We start from the raw sequence: 25944 nt of genomic DNA on the forward strand, positions 1-25944 counted from the left end.
ATATGAGTAAAACAAAGTAAACAGAAGAAAACAGAGAAGAGCAGTTCCTGAGGACTCTCCAGGTCTTGCTCTCAGTCTCTTCCTGAGATCTGGTCACTTTCTTGCCTTTGTATTCTGTGCTATGAGATCCCACAGCGCCTTTATAATAAATATCAACCCTCATGTCTTTTAAACTTCTTGCTTAAGCTAGTTTGAGTTAATGGTACTGGCAACATTCCTAAGGCAATAGATAAGGTCATTGAGATAACACTTGAATCCAGAAACCTGAAGGAACACAATTTCAACGTGGTTTCTGACACTGCTTGGATTTTCCAAAAGAACCCTTAAATAGTCCTAGAACAATTCTAGATAACAGATTCAACTGGAGAAGCATAGGTATTCCAATAATTGTTTTCAGAACTTTTCTTTAACCAAAGAATGAACTACTGTCAAATTAAACTTGTATCTTTTAGAGTTGTCCCACCTCTTAACTTCAAGATCTTTCTTAACAAATTCTTACTTTAGTTCAGTAATTTTTCCCACAAATTAAAAAATCTTTCAATGTACCTTATTGGCCATTTCCTACTTTGCTCATCAGATGAACTTTTTGAAATATGACAGTTTGTTATTTCTTACCGGTACAAAAGAAAAGACACGGCTAATTAATTGCAGATTTTAGTAAAAGGGATTGAAAGCTCACAACAGGCTTCTCAAGACTAAAGTTTGTGTAGTGATGAAGGGTAATGACTCAATTTTATTTAAAAAAACTAAAAAAATAGCTCATAACTCCAAAGTTGGCATTTCTCACAACTTTCCTTAACACAGTATAATTTGTGAGTCCATTTGCTTTGGCATGGTTACATAGCACAGTTTTCATCTCCACATTTTAGCAAAATTTGGGTGACCATACCTAAGGCTGAGCATGGACTCTCATTCACACTCTTCTGTTTCCCACAGGCCTGATTCTGGCTCGCCCTTGGCAACTGCTCCTTCATAAACTTTTTGTGGAGGTGATAATGTGAACCCAGAGATGCTAAATATAGAGTTTGTCACTCTAATGTCAGTGGGGCTTGTAGAGTAAAGGGTCCCTGTTGTCTTCTAAAAGGGTCTGTCTCACTTCCCTTGACTTGTGTCCACATCCTGAAAGCTGGGAACCTCACATTACTGAGCATCCCATTCTGGCACTTTCAACTTACAAGCACTCTGACCATAATGTCCTACCAAGAGATTCTTTAAGAATATGGAGAAATGATCTGCAATAGGCTCAAAGCAGGGCAAAATAGTCCATAAAGATGATAACCCAATACCTCTATATTTGTCTTTGTATTAGTTAGGATATAGGTAGAGAAGCAAGTAACAGAGGCCTAAGAAAATAGCAGCTTAAACGAGGTAATATGTTATTTTTTGGTCACGTAAGTCTTGAAAAAGTCCGTGATATGGTGACCATGCTGTATGAAATCCTCAGGCATCCTAACTCTTTCCAGCTCACCATCCATTATCGCTGGTTAATGGGATAATGAAGTGAGGCTTTTGCCCTCAGGATCAAAGATGGCTGCCGGAACTCTGGCCATTCGATCTGCACTCCAGGCAGAAGAGCGAGAGAAGGGAAGAAGGCAAGAGGCAAAATTTACTAGTCTGATGATTTCAAGAAATGTCCCTAGAAGCAGCTATTTTCTTATCTATTAAAGAAATTGCAGGCTAGATGGTTTCATTGCAAATATGTCAAATATTTAAAGAAGAAATAGCACCAATTCTACACAATATTATCCATAAAACAGAAGAGGAAGGAATGCTCATCTTATTTTATGAGGCTAGGTTTACCCTGATATCCAAACCAGACAAAAACATCACAAGATAACTAATGAGCAATATCCACAAAGACTGTTTCAAAAATACTCAACAAAATAATAGCAATCAAAATCAACACTACATAAAAAGGATAATATGTCACAGGTGGACTTTATGCCAGGCATACAAAGCTAGGCCAGTATTTCAAAATCAAATCCATGTAATTCACCACATTAATAGGTTAAAGAAGAAAAAACACTCAAGTCAGTAACTGTTGAAAAAAGCATTAAAAAATACTCAATCCTTTCATGATTAAAAACTCAGCAGAAAATTAGGAATAGAAAAGAACTTTTTACCTGATTAAGGGCATCCTTATGAATTGGTGAAGACTGAATGAATGGTCCTCCCTAAGGTGGGAACAAACAACCCAGCAAATTTGACTCTCACAGTCCCTACCTGGCACAGAAAGTTCTAGCAAGTGCCCTGAAGCAAGAAAAAGAACTAATAGATATACAGAGCAGAAAGGAAGAAATTAGGTTGTCTCTATTCACAGATGACATGATTATCTATGGAGAAAAATCTTGATTCACAAAGAGCTTCTAGAATTCACAAATGAGCTTAAGCAAAGTTGTAGGACACAAGGTCAATAGATAAAAATCTATGGTATGTCTATATTGTAGTAATGAATAATAGGAAATTGAAACAAAAAGTATCATTTACATAAATAAGTCATGAGGATGGAAAGTACAGCATGGGGGATATAGGCAATAATACTGTAATAATTTTCTATGTTGGCAGGTGGTAACTACACTTCCCATGGTGAGCATTTTATAAGGTATATATATATATTACATCATGTTGTACACCTGAAACTAATAATATGTCAACTATACCTCAATAGGAATAGAGAAATAAACAAACTTTTAAAGTACCATTACAATAGCACAAAACATAATGAAATACTTTGGTATAAATCTAAAAGAATGCATAGGATTTTTATTCTGAAAATTGTTAAGACAGATGAAAGAAATGAAAGACCTAAACAAATGAAGAGATATGTCATGTTTATGATTCAGAAAGATTCAGTAGTAGTATTAATATGTCAATTCTTCATAGACCAATTTATAGAATCAGTACCATTCTAATCAAAACTCCAGCAGGTTATCAAGGTTTCATAGGTTATCAAGAAGCTGAATTCAAAATTTATATGGAAATACAAAGGAACTAGAATAGCTAAAGCAACTTTTAGAAAGAACGAAGTTGGAAGCCTTATTATAAAGTTACATAAATGAAAATAGAGAAGTGTTGGCAAGAGGACAGACACATTAATGGGATCGATGGAATCCAGAAATAGACTCAAACAAAAATTGCCAAATGATTTTTAATTAAATGTGTTATTTTGAGATAATCGTAGATTCACATGCAGTTGTAAGAAATACTGCAGAGATTCTGTATACCCTTTACCCTATTTCCCCTCAAAAATAATAGGCTGTAAAATAATAGCACAATACCACAACTGGGATACTGACATTGACACAGTCCATTTGATCTCATTCGGGTTTCCTGTTTCACTGATAGACATTTGTGTGGATTTAGTTCTGGAAGATTTTATAACATGTGTAGGTGTGTAAGTCCACTACCAGTTATGATACAAAACATTTCCATCACCATATGGATTCCTCATGTTGCCCTGTTAAAACCTCACTTGCTTCCTTTCATACCACTCCCCTTCCTTACCCTCTGGCAACCACTAATCTGCCCTCCATTTCCATAATTTTGTCATTTCAAGAATGTCATATAAAAGGAATTATATAGTAATATAGAATGTAACCCTTTGAGACTGGCTTTTTGCAGCCTTATTTCTGGAGATTTACCGAAGATCCAAGTTGTTCCACGTATGAAAAGTTTAGTCCTTTTCTTTGGAAAAAATTGTTTTAATTTAAGTTTCCACATGTTCATTGTTAGCACAGTATACAGAAATGTGATTGATTCTTGTGTGCTGCTGTATCCTGTGATCTTGCTGAACTCAGCTATCAGTTTGAGGGTTGTTTGTTTTCCTTGGGATTTTCTGCTTAGATAATGACACCATCTGAAAATAGGGATTATTGTATTTCTTCCTTTCCAATCTGTACACTTTTTTTGTTTCATTGCAGTGGCTAGAACTTCCAATATTGTGTTGAATAAGAGTAGTGAGAATGGACATTTTTTAAAGGGTACCTGGGATTTGTTTTAATCAGATGTGGCAAGATATGCAGACACGGAAATGACTGTCACAATGGAAGTTTTTTATACTCACATTCCTAGGAAGAGGAAGCACAGCATGCCACATAAGGGGGGCTACACAGGGAAATACTGAGATGGGTCAGGAAGAAGAGAGGACAGGGAAAAACGTAGGCAAGAGCCTTTATTGTGGTTCCTTTGGGAAGGGATGGGCAAGGCAGAGCAAGCAGGCTTAGGGTTTGCCTGTTTGAATTTCAGTAGGTTCTACAGTATTATGGACTGTCCCTAGTTGTCGGGTGCCTGGCCCTATGGTGATGAGGCTGAGGGACGGTGGCCCAGAGTGTGAAAGCCCAATAAAGGAGGTGCTGGCAGTGTGGGCTCTGATTGGTTGGTTGGCATTAGAAAGGTGAGCTCGCCTGCAAGTCTTTTACTATCTCTAGGAACTGGCTAGCCCTGGGAGGGGTAGTCTCTCTAGGGTCAGTAAGGACCCAGTGGTCAATGTATCAGAATACAGAAGATAAAAGATACAGTTAAAACAGACAACCTTAAAAAATAAATAAATGCAAAACAGAAAAAGGACAGCCTTGCCTCATTCTCAGTCTTAGGAGGAAAGCATTCAGTCCTTCATTAGTAAGTATGCTAAGTACAGGATTTTTTTAATAGATGCTCTTTATCAAGTTAGGTAGCTCCCCTCTACTTCAAACTTGTTTTTATCATGAATAGATACTATATTTTGTCAAATACTTTTTCTCATCAATGGTATGATCATAAAATTTTTCTTCTTTAGCCTGTTGATACAGTAGATTACTTTGGTTTATTTTGAATGAACCTGCATACCTGGAGTTAAACTCCATTTTTTTTTTATCCATCAATTTGCTAATATTTTGTTGAGGATTTTTATGCCTAAATTCATGAGACAGGTTGAGACTCCAGAAGCAATCACATTTTTACAAACTACAATGAGTACCAGTCTGTAGTTTTATTTGTCTGGTTTTGGTTTCAAGGATACCAATGACAAAAATTCAAGTAAGTGTTACCTTAAGAGTCACCCAAACTACCCTCACATTGTTTGCTCAAGTCTGACACTGACCACTTTTTATCCTGAGTCTTACTACCAGCAATTATTTGTTGAGAATCTAACATGCTTGGTATAGAATGTCTAATGCACTATCTGATAATGCTATTCTCATTTTTTTCTACCTAAAAAACATCAACTCTTTGAGAAAAGGAGCCAGGACTGTCCATGACTTACATGCCCAATTTATTTGTTATAATCAATTACATGCCTGACTAGGAAAATGAGAATTAAGTTAAATACTATGACTTAAAAATAAAGGGCTCAGAAACAAAAACCCAGACCAAACCAATCAAAAACCAAAGGGCTAAGTTTCACAAGAACCCTGAAATCAAACTGAATAATTGCTACACTATGATTAAACAGTTTAAAAGAAACAAGTCTTCTCCTTGTATAAGTAAAATATGAGTAACTATACAACTGTTTATAGACTATATTCATAAGTATATTAAGATGCACAATCTTTCAGTGGGGAGTAGATAAACATAGGGAAGTTCACATATAAATCAACAGAAACACTGATTTGGCTGAATTACCTAACAATGTCAGTGCTTCGTGAAAAAAACACAATTCCTTGCACAATACTGATATTTCTCTGCCATAGTGAGCAATTTAAATGTCTTTTTTATTCTTCCCCTTTCAGAGACTGTTTAGATGCCCTTATTATCACTAGGTCTTACATCCTTAAAACATATATCACACATTGGTAGGCTTGAATTTTTGTCAAGTTTACTATTAACCACTAACCTGGACAAATTCCTACTGCCTTTTAGAAGCTACCATACTTAATCATTTGTTCCAACTGACTGTTATGGTTTTTCATTTAGTTACACAGCACACCTAATTCTCCTAAGTGGTCAGTTACTACTATATAAAACCTAGACAAGATGAAATACACGAGTATTAAGGACTAAAGGTGTGCTTTAATTTAATTTTAAAAAGAATTAAGATTCCTTGAACTAAATAGCAGCATATCTACTCTTCCAAGCATTCCAAAAATGTGAAGGGCAGACAGAATTTTGTTATTACAAACAGAAAAATCATTGCAGAACTCACAAACATTTCAAGTACAATTATGAGAAACGCATGCAAACCTGAAACTGCCTCTTTATGGAGTTGTCCTCTTAAAAAGTTAGTTTTTTTCAGATACTTTTTCCAGAGAAGTTTATTTGAGGTGCATAGAATGAAAAAAATCAATGCTATACAGATAAAAATTTTTTACACTTTTATTTACAAACTAATTTCATAAACAAATGGTAACAAACATGACTGAACAACAAAGAAAGTTATGACTTTGATCAGTTATAGCAAGAAAAATAGATTATTTAAATAGATAGCTAAACCTGCCTTCTGTTTCTAGAGAAATTAATCTATTAGATATATATTTTCAAATTGTTCCTAACTCTTACTCAGACCTGAGACTAGGCACTTCTCTATTTTTTACATAGAATTGTAAACACTCTTTAATATAAGCCAACCAACAGAGTGATTTCTATTAGTATGAACTGATTTCATAAAACATAAAAAAACTTACAAATCTTATTCAGATCAATTGAATTAATTGTAGTTAACTGTGGTTACATAGTGCAAATCTGTCAGTCATCCACAATTAGGTCTAACTGTTACATATGGAGAGAGATTTGACAATGATCAGAGTTAAGATTTATTCATATTCTTGAAAGGTAGCTTTGTTGCCAATTCTTCCTAACACTTCCATATACGTTAGGAAAACACATCCTCAATCCAAAAAGAAACAACATACAGCTATTTGACTTTTTGTTTTTTTCTTGCTTGAAACTGCTCTGTTTTGTTTTTTATAGATTTAATCAACATTGACAAGGCAGGATCTATGGACCTCTTTTGTGACTCCTTTTGAATTTCACTTTCTTTTTTCTTTATTGCCTGAGTAAGTTCTTGTTCTTTTTGTTCTCTCTGCCGGGCTTTCTCCTCAAGAATTTTTTCCATAGCTTTTGTTTTCTTGAAATTAGGATCTGAAGGATCCAAATTGAACAAGTGGGAAGTATACATTGCCTGAAACCGTGCATCCTTAACATTTACCTGCAAGTCCAAAAGGAAAATATGAATATATTAAATCAGTAAACCAAACAGTACAGAAATGAGGCCAAATTTCAAGTCAGTGAGTTATTGATTATATAAAATACAAATGTGAGCATTTTATATTGATTCATTAGCAAATTGTTTTCCCACAGATCTTCACTGGAGTTTTAAGGCCTATTCTTGGACCACAGTGTGCAGGGCACACTATTCTGATCAAGCAGTGATAATCTCCTTGAAAGGGAACGACAGTGGTCTATATATACAGTAGCCTGCAACTACACTGGCCACTTAGACCACTGTGGGAATGGTTCCCAGGTGGGTTTCCCATGCTTAGTGTGAAAGGTGTTTCTGGATGGATAATTAAGTCAGTGATGGTACCTTCAGCTGGAGTTTTATGTAAAGTCCCAGCATTCTAAATACATTACAAAATTTTTTAACCTTTGTGCCACATAAGTAGCTACTGAGGCTGATTCATAGATTAAGAGATTTAAAGACCACAATGGGAAAGATGACACCTGAGACCAAGATCTGGTCAGACATAAGCCCTAAGATCTTTCTATGAAAATACTGTGGTTCCACACATAAGAATATACCCTTACCGCAGCCAGGCCTCCAAGTGTTACCAGGCATGGGGGTGAGCATGACTCACTGCTTCTGACATCCCAGTGGAAAGATGAGCCCACCTAGAGATGGACTGTGTAGCTACTTAGTTACAGGAAGGACAACAGACAACAGTGGGCCACCACCACCAAACACTCATGAATAACATTCTTGGCATGATGATTAATGTGTGAAGAAAGTTCTCACAATAGATTTGATTACAAATTGTTCTTTGCTTCTAACTTTTCATAAGAAAACCAATTCACTGAGAAATTTTGTGGAACAGTAACATACATGAAGCTAGCTTACAGAAAATGGAGCGATAGAGTGGTTTCCAAGTCCTTCTATGTGCTACTTAGAAGTTACCTGCATGCGCTTCTGTATTCTTTAAACAAATTCAAAATTTCCCATGTTCTTTTATATATATATATTCTCCCATGCTAACAGGTGGAAGTCATTAAGAAGTTTCTGATAGCTCTTTATAGGTTTTCTGCACAGGGCTTAAACTCATGTACATAGGGACTGTATAGCCATTAGGAATATGTACTTAGCAAAATGAGGGAAAAGAGGGAGCAATGGAAACAAGAAACAACAATTAAGAAAACATGGCCGATGCCCTGGCCACTACACAGTGAGAATGTGACACGTGTGCCATGAATCTGCTATTTTTCAGCTGGGCTTAATTATACAGATAATTAAGTGAATACCTTAACGTGGGATTCTAATGTTAGAAGCTACATATTTTTGGTGCAATTGGCTACCAGAATATAAGCCAACTACTTTACTTGGTGTTCAAAGACTACCTGGGGATGAACTGGCTGTGTTGGACTAAAAGATGGCAGCTTTGGCTCCACTATGAGCCTTTCCTAAGACATTTAAAGGTTAATTTTGGCTATGCTCAATTTTTATCTCTATAGCTGACTTTAGATTTAATACCATTTTTAAGAAGCTAGTGACTTTTGTCCCTTTTACCTCAAAGTCATCCTCTAATAATTCCTTCTTTTTCATAAGCTGTTTTTTCTTCTTTTTGCTCAGATTTTGGTGCTCCACAATCTTGTTGTAATTGAAGTGTTTTTTGCTTTCTTCCTCCTCATCCATCATGAGCAAAGCCATTTCAGCCTATGGAGAGAAAATAAAGGTTCAATTATGTAACAGTGCCCCCACCCCTGCAAACAGGGGTATGGGGCACAGACACTCCCTCTAGGAAAGCAACCTTGCCAAGAGCAGGAGAAGGGTGAAAGTTTATATTTAAAAACAGACATTTCCTTAGTGTAATTTGTTAGTAGGCTGTGGGAAATGAGTCCCCAACAAAAATTTCTCATTTTCATTTTGGTCTTCTTAAGCAGTGATACTAATCCAGCCAACATGCATTTTGTATGACACAAACTAGGTTTTCCAAAAGATGTGCTTTAATAACAAGGAATCTCTCTTTTCTTTTGCTTCCTTTGCCTTGCTTTTTCAATACTGAGACATTTCTATGAAGGTAGGATCTTAATATTTGCTTCTGAAATCTAATGTCTGTTTCCACTAATTAGGTTATTTTCTACTGACTATGGGATTAAACGTGAACCCTCGAGAACCTATTAAGCAACCATGAATACTGGAAAAAATATAAAGTATTCTGCCAGACTTTTGTAAATCTTCCTATATACCACTTGGACTGCTTTAATTTCCTTTCACCTCCATCACTGGCCCCTGAAGTTGGCTTTCTTTCAGAGCCAATTTCCACACGAGAGATTTTCTTTCTGCTTTTTAACTCTATGAGCATAACTGCATATGCAATAAATGGAGACTAGAAAATATGCTCTAAGATGCAGAGTTTAGGTGCCCAGTCAGCCCCGCTCCCAGACAAGGGGATGAACAGCAGTCATAGGGATGATGACTCCAATTCCTGCCTCAGCAAAGCCCTATTATTACTCTGTACCATGGAACTCTGGAGGTCAGTGAAGCATAAGGTTCACTGCATGCCAACAAAGATTTTGATTTTATACATTAAATTTATGTGGTTTGCAATAAAAAGAGAGAAATTAACATTTGATAAGCCATAAAGGCAAAGTCTATATTAAGGACAGATTAAAATTACATTATTAAAACTTATGGCAATAATATTCTGAGGTTTTAATTGTAGTAGTTTTTGTCTCAGTGATAGTAAGAGTTTTTACTATTGAGACACTTTCCTCTTAATCACAAAGGGACATGTCTTGGGTTTGAGGTAAATTTTAATTTTGTACTAGTTGGTGAAATGTTGGTGAAAAATGTGGTACTTCATCACTATGCTTGTAAAGTATGTAATTAAGTGCTAAAATCAGTTATTTTTATATTAGGGACACTAAAACTCATGTGGACTTCATTTAAATTGTACCTATCAATTATCCACTAAGCATGTAACAATGACCATGTTTTACCTTTTGTCTTTCAATTTCAGCTTCTTCCTCTGGAGATGTGCTATCTTTTGCAGAGTTCATTGGTTTTTTCTTTTCTTTTATACCTGGCACAATAAACCACCATAGGAAGGTTAAAAATTATAAGACTATCAGCAATAACATGTTTTTACTGCAAACAAAAGCACAAGATATCCAGGAATAATCTTATTAATAAATGTATAAATGTATAAAAACTAAAGAAAGTAAAAATATATTACTGAGAGATGATTATGGTTATGAGTGGAATATATACAACACATTTAGATGGGGTAACTGAGTATTATAAAGCAGGAATTTCTTCTGAAATGTATAAGACATCATCAGCTAAAAAAGAAAAACTATAAGATCATTTCAACAGATATAGAATAAGCATCTGGTAAAATTCACATCCATTCATTATAAAATATACACATTTAATTAAATTATAAATACAATTCAATTGAAGGAAACCTTTACAAACATTAACAAGATAAACTTGATATACTAGTCATACATTATACCAAAATGCACTACAAAGTGAAAAGAAAACAAAAATACTATGCTACTATTATGAAAAGAGAACAGTATGGCTTAGTATATAATAAAATATACCATCACACATCACTAGGAAAAGAAAGATTATTCAATAACTGGTGCTGGCAATTTGTTTTGTTTTATTCTGGAAGAAAAGAAGAGTTACATCTTACCTCATAACGTACAGGGAAATAAAATGGAAATGAAAATAACAGTAGAAATCATACAGACACACACAAAACCCCAAGCGATTTGAATATATAAACTCTGAAAACTATGCAGAGAACTCATCTGCAAATAAAATAAAAATCATCTTCACAACAACAATTTGACAGTAACTACCTATAAGTAAACGTTTAGCAAAATTCTTTCTCTATCTCTGAAGATTTTTGGTTAGCTTTCTAGGTCTATTATTAGGCAAAACAACTTATTGGCTTCTGACTGGAAACCTGTTGTATTTCCAGGGACTCGGGGACCACAAGATGTTAGATGGGACGTTCTCAACTGAATGAGAAGTAGGAATGTACAGAGGTTAAAGGTGCCTGACTCTGCAGCTGCTGGCGCCTGGGCTTCAATTCTAGTTCTACCACATTCTAGCTATGGCAGTTTGTGCCTGTGGTCCTTATCTGTAAAATGGGATTATAATAATAGCACCTACCTCAAAGGATTACTGTAAGAACTAAAAGCATTAACAAATGTGAAGATCTTAGTTAGTGCCTGGGACATGGTGCTACATCATGTTTGCTACTACTGTCATGACAGTCTGACTGTACACATGTAAGATGCCCTGAGTTCCTTGGTGATCACACTGATGCTTTATTTTCTTTTCCTTTTTTGTGTGTTGAAGTGGAAGGGGTTCAAAGGGAATGGGTGTCAGGGTGCTAAAGTATGAAAGACTAGTCTGAAGATTAAGAATGTACAAAGCCATGCTCTGTTACTCTAGAATGTTATTACACAAGTCATTCTTCTCTGAAGTGCCAGACACTCATTGTCTTCCTCGACTAAGCTGTGTCTGTTCTTCCAGGGCAGGGGAACCAGCAGTCTCTGAGGTAATGACGATCAATGCTCACACAGCTCTTACTATATGTGCTCCAGGCAGCAGTACTCCTTCACTTTACTTATACTCACTAATCCTCACAATAATGACAAAAGGTAGATTCTACTGTTTCTTATAGTCTTCACTCTGTGGATGAGGAAACTGAAGCACAAAAGGTTAAGTAATTTGTCTCAAGTTTAGTTAGTGAAAGAACCATGATTTAAACCTAAGCACCCAGGCTCAGGCTCTCCACTGTTAACAACTACACTACACTCCTTAACTATCAAATATCATTTCCCCTGTAATGGTCCTTTTGTTTACAATGCATTCTGTTGTAAAATCATAAAGTAAAATTCACAGAACATACAATGATGGCCGAATAACCACAGCTAATGGGGGATAAATGGAAAAGCAAAGCCTGAATCAAGAGGCTTCAGAAATGCCCTGTGCACACTGAGTCCTGCTGTACTCATGCAGACATGCCCAGCTCAGAGAAAATGCCAGCAGGAGGGTGCTGGTAGGTTCACCTCTCAGTGCTACCAAAAAAATTTGTCTGGACTTCCCAGGAATATTATTGTAGGCAGCCCTTCTCCCTAAGGTAAAAATCTTTACTGCTCCTATCTCAAATATTTTTCAGAATGTATATCCACTTGAAGATGATAAACTTTTCTCCATTTTAAAGTACATGTATGTCTTTGCATATATAAGCATCATCAAGGTTCTGACTCTCACACCCTAAGTTTACCTCTGTTCCTACACTCTCAAAAAGAGCTCCTTTTGAAGTAAATGGACAAATGACATATGCAGAAGATAGTTCTGTGGCAGGAAAAAATGCCAGGCTGCATATAATTAATACATAAAGGAGATAAAGATCTTCACATTACAGCTGTGGGAAGTACTTTCAAAGAACCCACAATAATAAACTGTTTGAGATTTTATAACAACCTGGTGAAAAGTCATAAAAATAAACTTGAAAGGAACACTGCAGTGAGTGTGGAAAAACAGAATCTCCAAGATGGTCTGGGCTAAAAATGATATTTGAGTTTAGCATGATGAAAATTTCTTAGCTCACAAAGGATTTACTATGTGCTAGACTGAACTGTTCAGTCAGAAGATAAATAATGTATATGGATCCTTTCTGCACTTAAATTAACAAGATGGTATTAAGAGGGCACATCTTAATTTATTTTTTTTTGTTTTTTTTGTTTTTTTTTTGTTTTTTGTTTTTTTTTCCTTTTTTATTTTTATTTTTATTTTTTTTATTTTTTATTTTTTTTGAGAGGGCATCTCTCATATTTATTGATCAAATGGTTGTTAACAACAATAAAATTCAGTATAGGGGGGTCAATGCTCAATGTACAATCATTAATCCATCTCAAGCCTAATTCTCGTCAGTCTCCAATCTTCTGAAGCATAACGAACAAGTTCTTACATGGTGAACGAATTCTTACAGAGTGAATAAATTCTTACATGGTGAACAGTACAAGGGCATTCATCACAGAAACTTTCGGTTTTGATCATGCAATATGACCTATAAACAATCAGGTCAAATATGAATATTCATTTGATTTTTGTACTTGATTTATATGTTGATCCCACATTTCTCCTATTATTATTATTATTTTTATTTTTAATAAAATGCTGAAGTGGTAGGTAGATGCAAGATAAAGGTAGAAAACATAGTTTAGTGCTGTAAGAAGGCAAATATAGATGATCACATGATCAGGTGTGTGCCTATAGACTAAGTATTAATCCAGGCTAGACAAGGGCAGCAAGACATCCACGGATGCAGAAGATTTCTCTCAAAGCAGGGGGGGTGAGGTTCTGAGCCTCACCTCTGTTGATCCCCAAATTCTCACCTGATGGCCCCCCTGCGACTGTGCCTGTCTTAGGTTGTTCCTCCCTTGAGGAATCTTACCCGTCTCTGGCTAACCAGTCATCTTCCGGGGCCATACAGGGAAATGTAAAGTTGGTAAGTGAGAGAGAAGCCATATTGTTTGCAAAGGTTAGCTTTTTACTTCTTTGCAGATTTATGCCCTGTGGCTTCTATGCCCAGCACTTGTCTCGAGGTATCTTTACCACCTGGAGGAATTATGATACTCGGTAAATTTGATATGAGGCACGAATTCTATTTAAGGGTTGTAATTAGGAAGGAAGAAGAAAAGCTATAGATGTAGCATATGAAGGAAACATGGGAGGATTGATTATTTCTTTGACATATCTTCTTGTATAGTACCTTAATTATGTATAGGTTTTAAACTACTAACTAATTTGCACACATATATTAACATAATAGGAATACGGTGACATAAACAAAGCAAATCTATAATTACCAGCCATCTCCAGTGAAGCCAAGAAAACCATTTAGGCACCCTAGGCATTTGTGAAAATTTATCTATGATATGATGGATATTGTCCAACTGTACTTGAACCATCAGACAAATTAAAGCAGCCCATTTCTGGGATCTGTTCACATCCCATATGTTCTTTTAACCATAGAAAGTCTATAGTCATGAGATTTTGGGGTGCTACAACTTGCACCCCTCCCAACTCCTGGTTGAGTTCCAACAGTACAGATCCAGTCAAATTCGTTGTCTCACTGTATGCACATGCCAGCCTAGACATCTCCCTCCTCCTTCTTATGGCAAGTCCAGGAGACGGTGGGCTGGATGCAGCCACAACCGCAGCATCGTCCGGATCCCTGTGGAGGCTTTTTGATGATCATCCCCCGGCACAAGTCCTCCAGAGAGTGCTGATGCCGGAAGCTCCTCCTCATATCGTATCTTAGTTCATTTTCTGGGTATCCAAGCTAGGCCTTGATCTTCTGCGTAGAAACAAACAGACCCTTTGCCCACACTTTGACATGCCCTCTATACCACTGTGCAGAACTCATTGGAGGTCAGCACACAGTAACTGCTTTTTTTTTTTTTTTTAATTAAGAGGAAGGAATATTATCAGAAAAGAGTACCTCCATAGCTGATCATCTGACACCCTTTAAGTGATCAACATTAAGGATATTTAAAGCATGCGTTGATCCTTGATTTACCAATAGTTTTATCCTGTTAAGGAGTAATCCTCCTTTTCTTTCTTTCTTTTTTTTTTTTTTTAATTTTTAATCTACACTTACATGAAGAATACTATGTTTACTATGCTCTCCCCTATATCAGGTACCCCCTAACAACCACATTACGGTTACTGTCCATCAGCTTAGCAAAATGTTGTAGAGTCACTACTTGTCCTCTCTGTGTTGTGCAGCCCACCCTCCCCTTTCTCCCTCCCCCCCATGCATGCTAATCTTAATACCCCTCTTCTTCTTCCCCCCCCTTATCCCTCCCTGCCCACCCATCCTCCCAAGTTCCTTTCCCTTTGGTACCTGTTAGTCCATTTTTGGGTTCTGTAATTCTGCTGCTGTTTTGTTCCTTCAGTTTTTCCTTTGTTCCTATACTCCTCAGATGAGTGAAATCATTTGGTATTTCTCTTTCTCCGCTTGGCTTATTTCACTGAGCATAATACTCTCCAGCTCCATCCATGTTGCTGCAAATGGTTGGATTTCTCCACTTCTTATGGCTGAGTAGTATTCCATTGTGTATATGTACCACATCTTCTTTATCCATTCATCTACAGATGGACATTTAGGTTGCTTCCAATTCTTGGCTATTGTAAATAGTGCTGCGATAAACATAGGAGTGCATCTGTCTTTCTCAAACTTGATTGCTGCGTTCTTAGGGTAAATTCCTAGGAGAGGAATTCCTGGGTCAAATGGTAGGTCTGTTCTGAGCATTTTGATGCACCTCCATACTGCTTTCCACAATGGTTGAACTAATTTACATTCCCACCAGCAGTGTAGGAGGGTTCCCCTTTCTCCACAGCCTCGCCAACATTTGTTGTTGTTTGTCTTTTGGATGGCAGCTATCCTTACTGGTGTGAGGTGATACCTCATTGTAGTTTTAATTTGCATTTCTCTGATAATTAGCGATGTGGAGCATCTTTTCATGTGTCTCTTGGCCATCTGTATTTCTTTTTTGGAGAACTGTCTGTTCAGTTCCTCTGCCCATTTTTTAATTGGGTTATTTGTTTTTTGTTTGTTGAGGCGTGTGAGCTCTTTATATATTCTGGACGTCAAGCCTTTATCAGATCTGTCATTTTCAAATATATTCTCCCATACTGTAGGGTTCCTTTTTGTTCTATTGATGGTGTCTTTCGCTGTACAGAAGCTTTTCAGCTTAATGTAGTCCCACTTGCTCATTTTTGCTGTTGTTTTCCTTGCCCGGGGAGATATGTTCAAGAAGAGATCACTCATGTTTATATCTAAGAGGTTTTTGCCTATGTTTTTTTCCAAGAGTTTAATGGTTTCGTGACTTACATTCAGGTCTTTGATCCATTTTGAGTTTACCTTTGTATATGGGGTTAGACAATGGTCCAGTTTCATTCTCCTACATGTAGCTGTCCAGTTTTGCCAGCACCATCTGTTGAAGAGACTGTCATTTTGCCATTGTATGTCCATGGCTCCTTTATCAAATATTAATTGACCATATATGTTTGGGTTAATTTCTGGGGTCTCTAATCTGTTCCACTGGTCTGTGGCTCTGTTCTTGTGCCAGTACCAAATTGTCTTGATTACTATGGCTTTGTAGTAGAGCTTGAAGTTGGGGAGTGAGATCCCCCCTACTTTATTCTTCTTTTTCAGGATTGCTTTGGCTATTTGGGGTCTTTGGTGTTTCCATATGAATTTTTGAATTATTTGTTCCAATTCATTGAAGAATGTTGCTGGTAATTTGAGAGGGATTGCATCAAATTTGTATACTGCTTTCGGCAGGATGGCCATTTTGACGATATTAATTCTTCCTAGCCATGAGCATGGGATGAGTTTCCATTTATTAGTGTCCCCTTTAATTTCTCTTAAGAGTGACTTGTAGTTTTCAGAGTATAAGTCTTTCACTTCTTTGGTTAGGTTTATTCCTAGGTATTTTATTCTTTTTGATGCAATGGTGAATGGAATTGTTTTCCTGATTTCTCTTTCTATTGATTCGTTGTTAGTGTATAGGAAAGCTACAGATTTCTGTGTGTTGATTTTGTATCCTGCAACTTTGCTGTATTCCGATATCAGTTCTAGTAGTTTTGGAGTGGAGTCTTTAGGGTTTTTTATGTACAGTATCATATCATCTGCAAATAGTGACAGTTTAACTTCTTCTTTACCAATCTGGATTCCTTGTATTTCTTTGTTTTGTCTGATTGCCGTGGCTAGGACCTCCAGTACTATGTTAAATAACAGTGGGGAGAGTGGGCATCCCTGTCTGGTTCCCGATCTCAGTGGAAATGCTTTCAGCTTCTCGCTGTTCAGTATAATGCTGGCTGTGGGTTTATCATATATGGCCTTTATTATGTTGAGGTACTTGCCCTCTATTCCCATTTTGCTGAGAGTTTTTATCATGAATGGATGTTGAATTTTGTCAAATGCTTTTTCAGCATCTATGGAGATGATCATGTGGTTTTTGTCTTTCTTTTTGTTGATGTGGTGGATGATGTTGATGGATTTTCGAATGTTGTACCATCCTTGCATCCCTGGGATGAACCCCACTTGGTCATGGTGTATGATCCTTTTGATATACTGTTGAATTCTGTTTGCTAATATTTTATTGAGTATTTTTGCATCTACATTCATCAGGGATATTGGTCTGTAATTTTCTTTTTTGGTGGGGTCTTTTCCTGGTTTTGGTATTAGGGTGATGTTGGCCTCATAGAATGAATTTGGGAGTTTTCCCTCTTCTTCTATTTTGTGGAACACTTTAAGGAGAATGGGTATTATGTCTTCTCTGTGTGTCTGATAAAATTCCGAGGTAAATCCGTCCGGCCCCGGGGTTTTGTTCTTGGGTAGTTTTTTGATTACTGTTTCAATTTCTTTGCTTGTAATTGGTTTGTTTAACTTTTGTGTTTCTGCCTTGGTCAGTCTTGGGAGGTTGTATTTTTCTAGGAAGTTGTCCATTTCTTCTAGGTTTTCCAGCTTGTTGGCATATAGGTTTTCATAGTAGTCTTTAATAATTCTTTGTATTTCTGTGGAGTCTGTCGTGATTTTTCCATTCTCATTTCTGATTATGTTGATTTGTGTTGACTCTCTTTTTCTCTTAATAAGTTGGGCTAGAGGCTTATCTATTTTGTTTATTTTCTCAAAGAACCAGCTCTTGGTTTCGTTGATTTTTGCTATTGTTTTATTCTTCTCAATTTTGTTTATTTCTTCTCTGATCTTTATTATGTCCCTCCTTCTGCTGACTTTAGGCCTCATTTGTTCTTCTTTTTCCAGTTTTAATAGTTGTGATGTTAGACTATTCATTTGGGATTGTTCTTCCTTCTTCAAGTGTGCCTGGATTGCTATATACTTTCCTCTTAAGACTGCTTTCGCTGCATCCCACAGAAGTTGGGGCTTAGTGTTGTTGTTGTCATTTGTTTCTATATATTCCTTGATCTCTATTTTGATTTGTTCATTGATCCATTGATTATTTAGTAGCATGTTGTTAAGCCTCCATGTGTTTGTGAGCCTTTTTGTTTTCTTTGTAGAATTTATTTCTACTTTCATACCTTTGTGGTCTGAAAAATTGGTTGGTAGAATTTCAATATTGTGGAATTTATTGAGGCTCTTTTTGTGAGCTAGTATGTGGTCTATTCTGGAGAATGTTCCATGTGCACTTGAGAAGAATGTATATCCTGTTGCTTTTGGATGTAAAGTTCTATAGATGTCTATTAGGTCCATCTGTTCTAGTGTGTTGTTCAGTGCCTGTGTGTCTTTACTTATTTTCTGCCCGGTGGATCTATCCTTTGGGGTGAGTGGTGTGTTGAAGTCTCCTACAATGAATGCATTGCAGTCTATTTCCCTCTTTAGTTCTGTTAGTATTTGCTTCACATATGCTGGTGCTCCTGTATTGGGTGCATATATATTTAGAATGGTTATATCCTCTTGTTGGACTAAGCCCTTTATCATTATGTAGTGGCCTTCTTTATCTCTTGTTACTTTCTTTGTTTTGAAGTCTATTTTGTCTGATATTAGTACTGCAACCCCTGCTTTCTTCTCACTGTTGTTTGCCTGAAATACGTTTTTCCATCCCTTGACTTTTAGTCTATGCTTATCTTTGGGTTTAAGGTGAGTTTCTTGTAAGCAGCATATAGATGGGTCTTGCTTTTTTATCCATTCTATTACTCTATGTCTTTTGATTGGTGCATTAAGTCCATTTACATTTAGGGTGACTATTGAAAGATATGTACTTATTGCCATTGCAGGCTTTAGATTCGTGGTTACCAAAGGTTCAAGGTTAGCTTCTTTAGTATCTTACTGCCTAACTTAGCTCGCTTATTGAGCTGTTATATACACTGTCTGGAGAGTCTTTTCTTCTCTCCCTTCTTATTCCTCCTCCTCCCTTCTTCATATGTTGTGTGTTTTGTTCTGTGCTCTTTTTAGGGGTGCTCCCATCTAGAGCAGTCCCTGTAGGATGCCCTGTAGAGGTGGTTTGTGGGAAGCAAATTCCCTCAGCTTTTGCTTGTCTGGGAATTGTTTGATCCCACCATCATATTTAAATGATAGTCGTGCTGGATACAGTATCCTTGGTTCAAGGCCCTTCTGTTTCATTGCGTTAAGTATATCATGCCATTCTCTTCTGGCCTGTAGGGTTTCTGTTGAGAAGTCTGATGTTAGCCTGATTGGTTTTCCTTTATAGGTGACCTTTTTCTCTCTAGCTGCCTTTAAAACTCTTTCCTTGTCCTTGATCCTTGCCATTTTAATTATTATGTGTCTTGGTGTTGTCCTCCTTGGATCCTTTCTGTTGGGGGTTCTGTATAATTCCATGGTCTGTTCGATTATTTCCTCCCCCAGTTTGGGGAAGTTTTCAGCAATTATTTCTTCAAAGACACTTTCTATCCCTTTTCCTCTTTCTTCCTCTTCTGGTATCCCTATAATACGAATGTTTTTCCTTTTGTATTGGTCACATATTTCTCTTAGTGTTGTTTCATTCCTGGAGATCCTTTTATCTCTCTCTATGTCAGCTTCTATACGTTCCTGTTCTCTGGCTTCTATTCCTTCAATGGCCTCTTGCATCTTATCCATTCTGCTTATAAATCCTTCCAGGGATTGTTTCACTTCTGTGATCTCTTTCCTGACATCTGTGATCTCCTTCCGGACTTCATCCCACTGCTCTTGCATTTTTCTCTGCATCTCATCCCATTGCTCTTGCATTTTTTTCTGCATCTCTGTCAGCATGTTCATGATTTTTATTTTGAATTCTTTTTCAGGAAGACTAGTTAGGTCTGTCTCCTTCTCAGGTGTTGTCTCTGTGATCTTTGTCTGCCTGTAGTTTTGCCTTTTCATGGTGATAGAGATAGTTTGCAGAGCTGGTACAAGTGACCGCTGGAAGAGCTTCCCTTCTTGTTGGTTTGTAGCCTTTTCCTGGGAGAATAGCGACCTCTAGTGGCTTGTGCTGGGCAGCTGTGCGCAGACAGGGCTTCTGCTTCCTGCCCAGTTGCTTTGGGGTTTATCTCCGCTGTTGCTGTGGGCTTGGCCTGGCTGGGGCTGTTCCTCCAAAATGGTGGAGCCCCGTTGGAGGGGGAGCAGCCAGGAGACTATTTATCTCCGTAAGGGGCCTCTGTGCTCCCTGCTGCCCAGGGGGTTAGAGTGCCCAGAGATCCCCAGATTCCCTGCTTCTGGTCTAAGTGACCTGTCCTGCCCCTTTAAGATTTCCAAAAAGCACTCTCCAAACCAAAACAACAGCAGCAACAATGAGAGAGGGAACAGAAACAAAGAGAAAAAAAAAAGGAAAAAAAAAGGAAAAAACAAGCGATTTTTTTTTTTTTTTTTTTTTGTCCTCAGGTGCCGGTCCCAGGCACCCGCTCACTGGTCCTGCTGCCCTGTCTCCCTAGCACCAGGGTCCCTGTCCTTTGAAGGCTTCCAAAAAGCACCCACCCACCGGTCCCGCAGGGAAGGAACGCTCAATATTCTTTGTCCTCAGGCACTGGTCCCACGCACCCGCTCACCAGTCCCGCCGCCCTGCCTCCCTAGCACCGGGGTCCCTGTCCCTTCAAGGCTTCCAAAAAGCACTCGGCAAAAAGAGAGAAAAAAAGGGGAAAAACGCGCGATTTCTTCCGTCCTCAGGTGCTGGTCTCAGGCACCCACCCACCGGTCCCACAGGGAAAAATGCAGGATATTCTTTGTCCTCAGGTGCCGGTCCCAGGCACCCGCTCACCAGTCCCGCCGCCCTGCCTCCCTAGCACCGGGGTCCCTGTCCCTTTTAGGCTTCCAAAAAGCACTCGCAGAAAAGAGAAAAAAAAAAGGGGAAAAACGCGCGATTTCCTCTGTCCTCAAGTGCCGGTCTCAGGCACCCGCCCACCGGTCCCGCAGGGAAAAACGGGGGATATTCTTTGTCCTCAGGCGCCGGTCCCAGCCACCCGCTCACCAGTCCCGCCACCGTGCCTCCCTAGCACTGGGGTCCCCGTCCCTTCAAGGCTTCCAAAAAGCGCTCGCCAAAAAGAGAAAAAAAAAGAAAAAAAAAAGGGGAAAAACGCGCGACCTCCTCCGTCCTCAGGCACCGGTCTCAGGCACCCGCCCCCAGGTCTCGCAGGGAGAAACGCGGGATATTCTTTGTCCTCCGGCGCCGTTCCCAGGCACCTCCTCACCGGTCCCGCCACCCTGCCTCCCCAGCAACGGGGGCCCGTCCCTCTAAGGCTTCCAAAAAGCGCTCGCCAAAAAAAAAAAAAAAAAAAAAAACCGCTCCGGTTTCTCTCCACCCGCCGGGAGCCGGGGGGAGGGGCGCTCAGGTCCCGCCGGGCTGGGGCTTGTATCTTACCCCCTTCACAAGGCGCTGGGTTCTTGCAGGTGTGGATGTGGTCTGGATGTTGTCCTGTGTCCTGTGGTCTCTATTTTAGGAAGATTTTTCTTTGTTATATTTTCATAGCTCTATGTGTTTTTGGGAGGAGATTTCCACTGCTCTACTCACGCCGCCATCTTGGCTCCGCCCCTCTCTTAATTTATTTTTTAAAAAAGCACTTCTTTGCCTTTAGAAAGTTGGCAGGCCTAAGTCAAAGAGTACTAGGAAAATGGAAGTCCCTGTTCTGAAATGCTATCTTTATTTTTCAGTGAATCTTTTGGCAAGTAAAAAACCGTATCTTCTGGGACTGCTGCAAAAAGTATATATGGGTGATTTTAATGAGATGAATACTAACAAGGATTCAAAACCTGATGTTAGAGTTTTGTAGCTAAAAAAAAAATCTAAACAATCCTTACTGAGGCTTCCATCACTTTAAGCAAAAAATATAATACATCTATGAAAAAAATGTATTATAAAAAAATTGATCTGTAAAGGAAATTCCATTTTCCATTACTTATAATGTCAGAGAATTATTCCCATGAAAAACTTCTTCCAGAGAATTTAGCTAAGCACTTCTTGTGAGAACAGTTAAGATACTTCACTGGGGGGCAGGCACGGTGTCAGTATTGACCAGTGGGGAGGGGAAGGGTCCCCAGTAATTCACTTTTTTTGTAGCAAGTTCTTGTATCCCGGGTTACTTGCCCATAAAAAGAAGCACTCTATCAATCTTTGTCTGGATGTGGGTATTCTGGCTTTGCTTGGAAAATCCAGTCAATTCCTTATGTCTACTCTTACACGCATGGGTCCTAGCTTTGGTTTTTACAATATAACTGTACAGTTATAAAAAGAAAAGGGAGCCCATTAGGCTTCTACCATCTACCACTGGCCCTTGTGCAGTTCAACTATGTTTGTGAGCTTCAATTTACTCATCTATAAAGTGGGTTGAAGTCTGGAGGAGAGGACAGAATGCATATAAAAGTATTTGTAAACTGTAAAACAACATCAGAGCAGTACACTGTAAGTACTCAACATATGGGTTGAGTGAATCAAACATATGTATCCTATTATTGGGTTTTCATAGTGGTTTATTAAATATCTAAAGTTGTCAAGACAAAGGATAAATTTTAATAGGGTATATTTACATGTGATGTACTTTATTTCACTCCTACTTCTTTAAAAAAATCTTTTAAAACTGTGTATGCAATTAGCAATAAGCCAATTTTTCCAGTATTTCATTTCCAAAGAAAAAAATAAATGTGAATTCATCTAGAAGTTTCATTCCAAAACTCTCATTTGACATCAAGTTTGCAATAGAGAAAAAAAAACAGAAAGAAAAATGAGGGGGCGGAGCCAGGATGGCGGCGTGAGTAGAGCAGTGGAAATCTCCTCCCAAAAACACATAGAGCTATGAAAATATAACAAAGAAAAATCTTCCTAAAATAGAGACCACAGGACACAGGACAACATCCAGACCACATCCACACCTGCAATAACCCAGCGCCTTGCGAAGGGGGTAAGATACAAGCCCCGGCCCGGCGGACCCGAGCGCTCCTCCCCCCGGCTCTCGGTGGGTGGAAAGAAACCGGAGCGGTTTTTTTTGGGGGGAGTGCTTTTTGGAAGCCTTAAAGGGACGGGCCCCCATTGCTAGGGAGGCAGGGTGGCGGGACCGGTGAGCAGGTGCCTGGAACCGGCGCCTGAGGACAAAGAATATCCCGCGTTTCTCCCTGTGGGACCGGCGGGCGGGTGCCTGAGACCGGCGCCTGAGGACGGAGGAAATCGCGCATTTTTCCCCCCTTTTTTTTTCTCTTTTTGGCGAGCGCTTTTTGGAAGCCTTAAAGGGACAGGGACCCCGGTGCTAGGGAGGCAGGGTGGCAGGACTGGTGAGCAGGTGCCTGGGACCGGCGCCTGAGGACAAAGAATATCCCACGTTTTTCCCTGCGGGACCGGGGGGCGGATGCCTGAGACCGGCACCTAAGGACAGAGGAAATCGCGCGTTTTCCCCCCTTTTTTTTTTTCTCTTTTTTGCGAGTGCTTTTTGGAAGCCTAAAAGGGACAAGGACCCCGGTGCTAGGGAGGCAGGGCGGTGGGACTGGTGAGCGGGTGCCTGAGACCGGCGCCTGAGGACAAAGAATATCGGGCGTTTTTCCCTGTGGGACCGGTGGGCGGGTGCCTGAGACCGGCACCTGAGGACGGAGGAAATCGCGCGTTTTTCCCTTTTTTTCTTTTTGGCGAGTGCTTTTTGGAAGACTTAAAGGGACAGGGACCCCGGTGCTAGGGAGGCAGGGCAGCAGGACTGGTGAGCGGGTGCCTGGGACCAGCGCCTGAGGACAAAGAATATCGAGTGTTCCTTCCCTGCGGGACCGGTGGGTGGGTGCTTTTTGGAAGCCTTGAAAGGACAGGGACCCTGATGCTAGGGAGACAGGGCAGCAGGACCAGTGAGCGGGTGCCTGGGACCGGCAACTTAGGACAAAAAAAAAAAAAAAAAATCGCGTGTTTTTTCCTTTTTTTTTCTTTCTGTTCCCTCTCTCATTGTTGCTGTTGTTGTTTTGGTTTGGAGAGTGCTTTTTGGAAGTCTTAAAGGGGCAGGACAGGTCACTTAGACCAGAGGCAGGGAATCTGGGGATCTCTGGGCACTCTAACCCCCTGGGCAGCAGGGAGCACAGAGGCCCCTTACGGAGATAAATAGCCCCCCGGCTGCTCCCCCTCCAATGGGGCTCCACCATTTTGGAGGAACAGCCCCAGCCAGGCCAAGCCCACAGCAATAGCAGAGATAAACCCCAAAGCAAATGGGCAGGAAGCAGAAGCCCTGTCTGCGCACAGCTGCCCAGCACAAGCCACTAGAGGTCGCTATTCTCCCAGGAAAAGGCCACAAACCAACAAGAAGGGAAGCTCTTCCAGCGGTCACTTGTACCAGCTCTGCAAACTCTCTCTATCACCATGAAAAGGCAAAACTACAGGCAGACAAAGATCACAGAGACAACACCTGAGAGGGAGACAGACCTAACTAGTCCTCCTGAAAAAGAATTCAAAATAAAAATCATGAACATGCTGACAGAGATGCAGAGAAAAATGCAAGAGCAATGGGATGAGATGCAGAGAAAAATGCAAGAGCAGTGGGATGAGATGCAGAGAAAAATGCAAGAGCACTGGGATGAAGTCTGGAAGGGGATCACAGAGGTCAGGAAGGAGATCACAGAAGTGAAACAATCCCTGGAAGGATTTATAAGCAGAATGGATAAGATGCAAGAGGCCATTGAAGGAATAGAAGCCAGAGAACAGGAACATATAGAAGCTGACATAGAGAGAGATAAAAGGATCTCCAGGAATGAAACAACAATAAGAGAAATATGTGACCAATACAAAAGGAATAATATTCGTATTATAGGGATATCAGAAGAAGAAGAAAGAGGAAAAGGGATAGAAAGTGTCTTTGAAGAAATAATTGCTGAAAACTTCCCCAAACTGGGGGAGGAAATAATCGAACAGACCATGGAATTACACAGAACTCCCAACAGAAAGGATCCAAGGAGGACAACACCAAGACACACAGTAATTAAAATGGCAAGGATCAAGGACAAGGAAAGAGTTTTAAAGGCAGTTAGAGAGAAAAAGGTCACCTATAAAGGAAAACCCATCAGGCTAACATCAGACATCTCGACAGAAACACTACAGGCCAGAAGAGAATGGCATGATATACTTAATGCAATGAAACAGAAGGGCCTTGAACCAAGGATACTGTATCCAGCACGACTATCATTTAAATATGATGGTGGGATCAAACAATTCCCAGACAAGCGAAAGCTGAGGGAATTTGCTTCCCACACACCACCTCTACAGGGCATCCTACAGGGACTGCTCTAGATGGGAGCACCCCTAAAAAGAGCAGAGAACAAAACACACAACATATGAAGAATGGAGGAGGAGGAATAAGAAGGGAGAGAAGAAAAGAATCTCCAGACAGTGTATATAAGAGCTCAATAAGCGAGCTAAGTTAGGCAGTAAGATACTAAAGAAGCTAACCTTGAACCTTTGGTAACCACGAATCTAAAGCCTGCAATGGCAATAAGTACATATCTCTCAATAGTCACCCTAAATGTAAATGGACTTAATGCACCAATCAAAAGACATAGAGTAATAGAATGGATAAAAAAGCAAGACCCATCTATATGCTGCTTACAAGAAACTCACATTAAACCCAAAGATAAGCATAGACTAAAAGTCAAGGGATGGAAAAACATATTTCAGGCAAACAACAGTGAGAAGAAAGCAGGAGTTGCAGTACTAATATCAGACAAAATAGACTTCAAAACAAAGAAAGTAACAAGAGATAAAGAAGGATACTATATAATGATAAAGGGCTCAGTCCAACAAGAGGATATAACCATTCTAAATATATATGCACCCAATACA

At 39.2% G+C, this 25944-nt stretch overlaps 1 protein-coding gene across 1 annotated transcript in view; it reads right to left on the reverse strand.

Annotated features, from left to right (window-relative positions):
- Positions 1-6272: 6272 nt before the first annotated feature.
- Positions 6273-25944, reverse strand: part of ESF1 (ESF1 nucleolar pre-rRNA processing protein homolog) — a 93037-nt gene continuing 73365 nt past the window's right edge. Inside the window, exons 12-14 of the mRNA XM_073236946.1 lie at positions 10126-10208; positions 8693-8839; positions 6273-7120 (exon numbers count right to left, since the gene is read on the reverse strand). Of these exons, the coding sequence (XP_073093047.1) occupies positions 6827-7120; positions 8693-8839; positions 10126-10208 (524 nt within the window). The 3' untranslated portion in view covers positions 6273-6826. The remainder of the gene's footprint in view (positions 7121-8692; positions 8840-10125; positions 10209-25944) is intronic.

This window comes from Manis javanica, chromosome 5 (assembly GCF_040802235.1).
Source record: "Manis javanica isolate MJ-LG chromosome 5, MJ_LKY, whole genome shotgun sequence".
NCBI classification, from domain to species: Eukaryota; Metazoa; Chordata; class Mammalia; order Pholidota; family Manidae; genus Manis; species Manis javanica.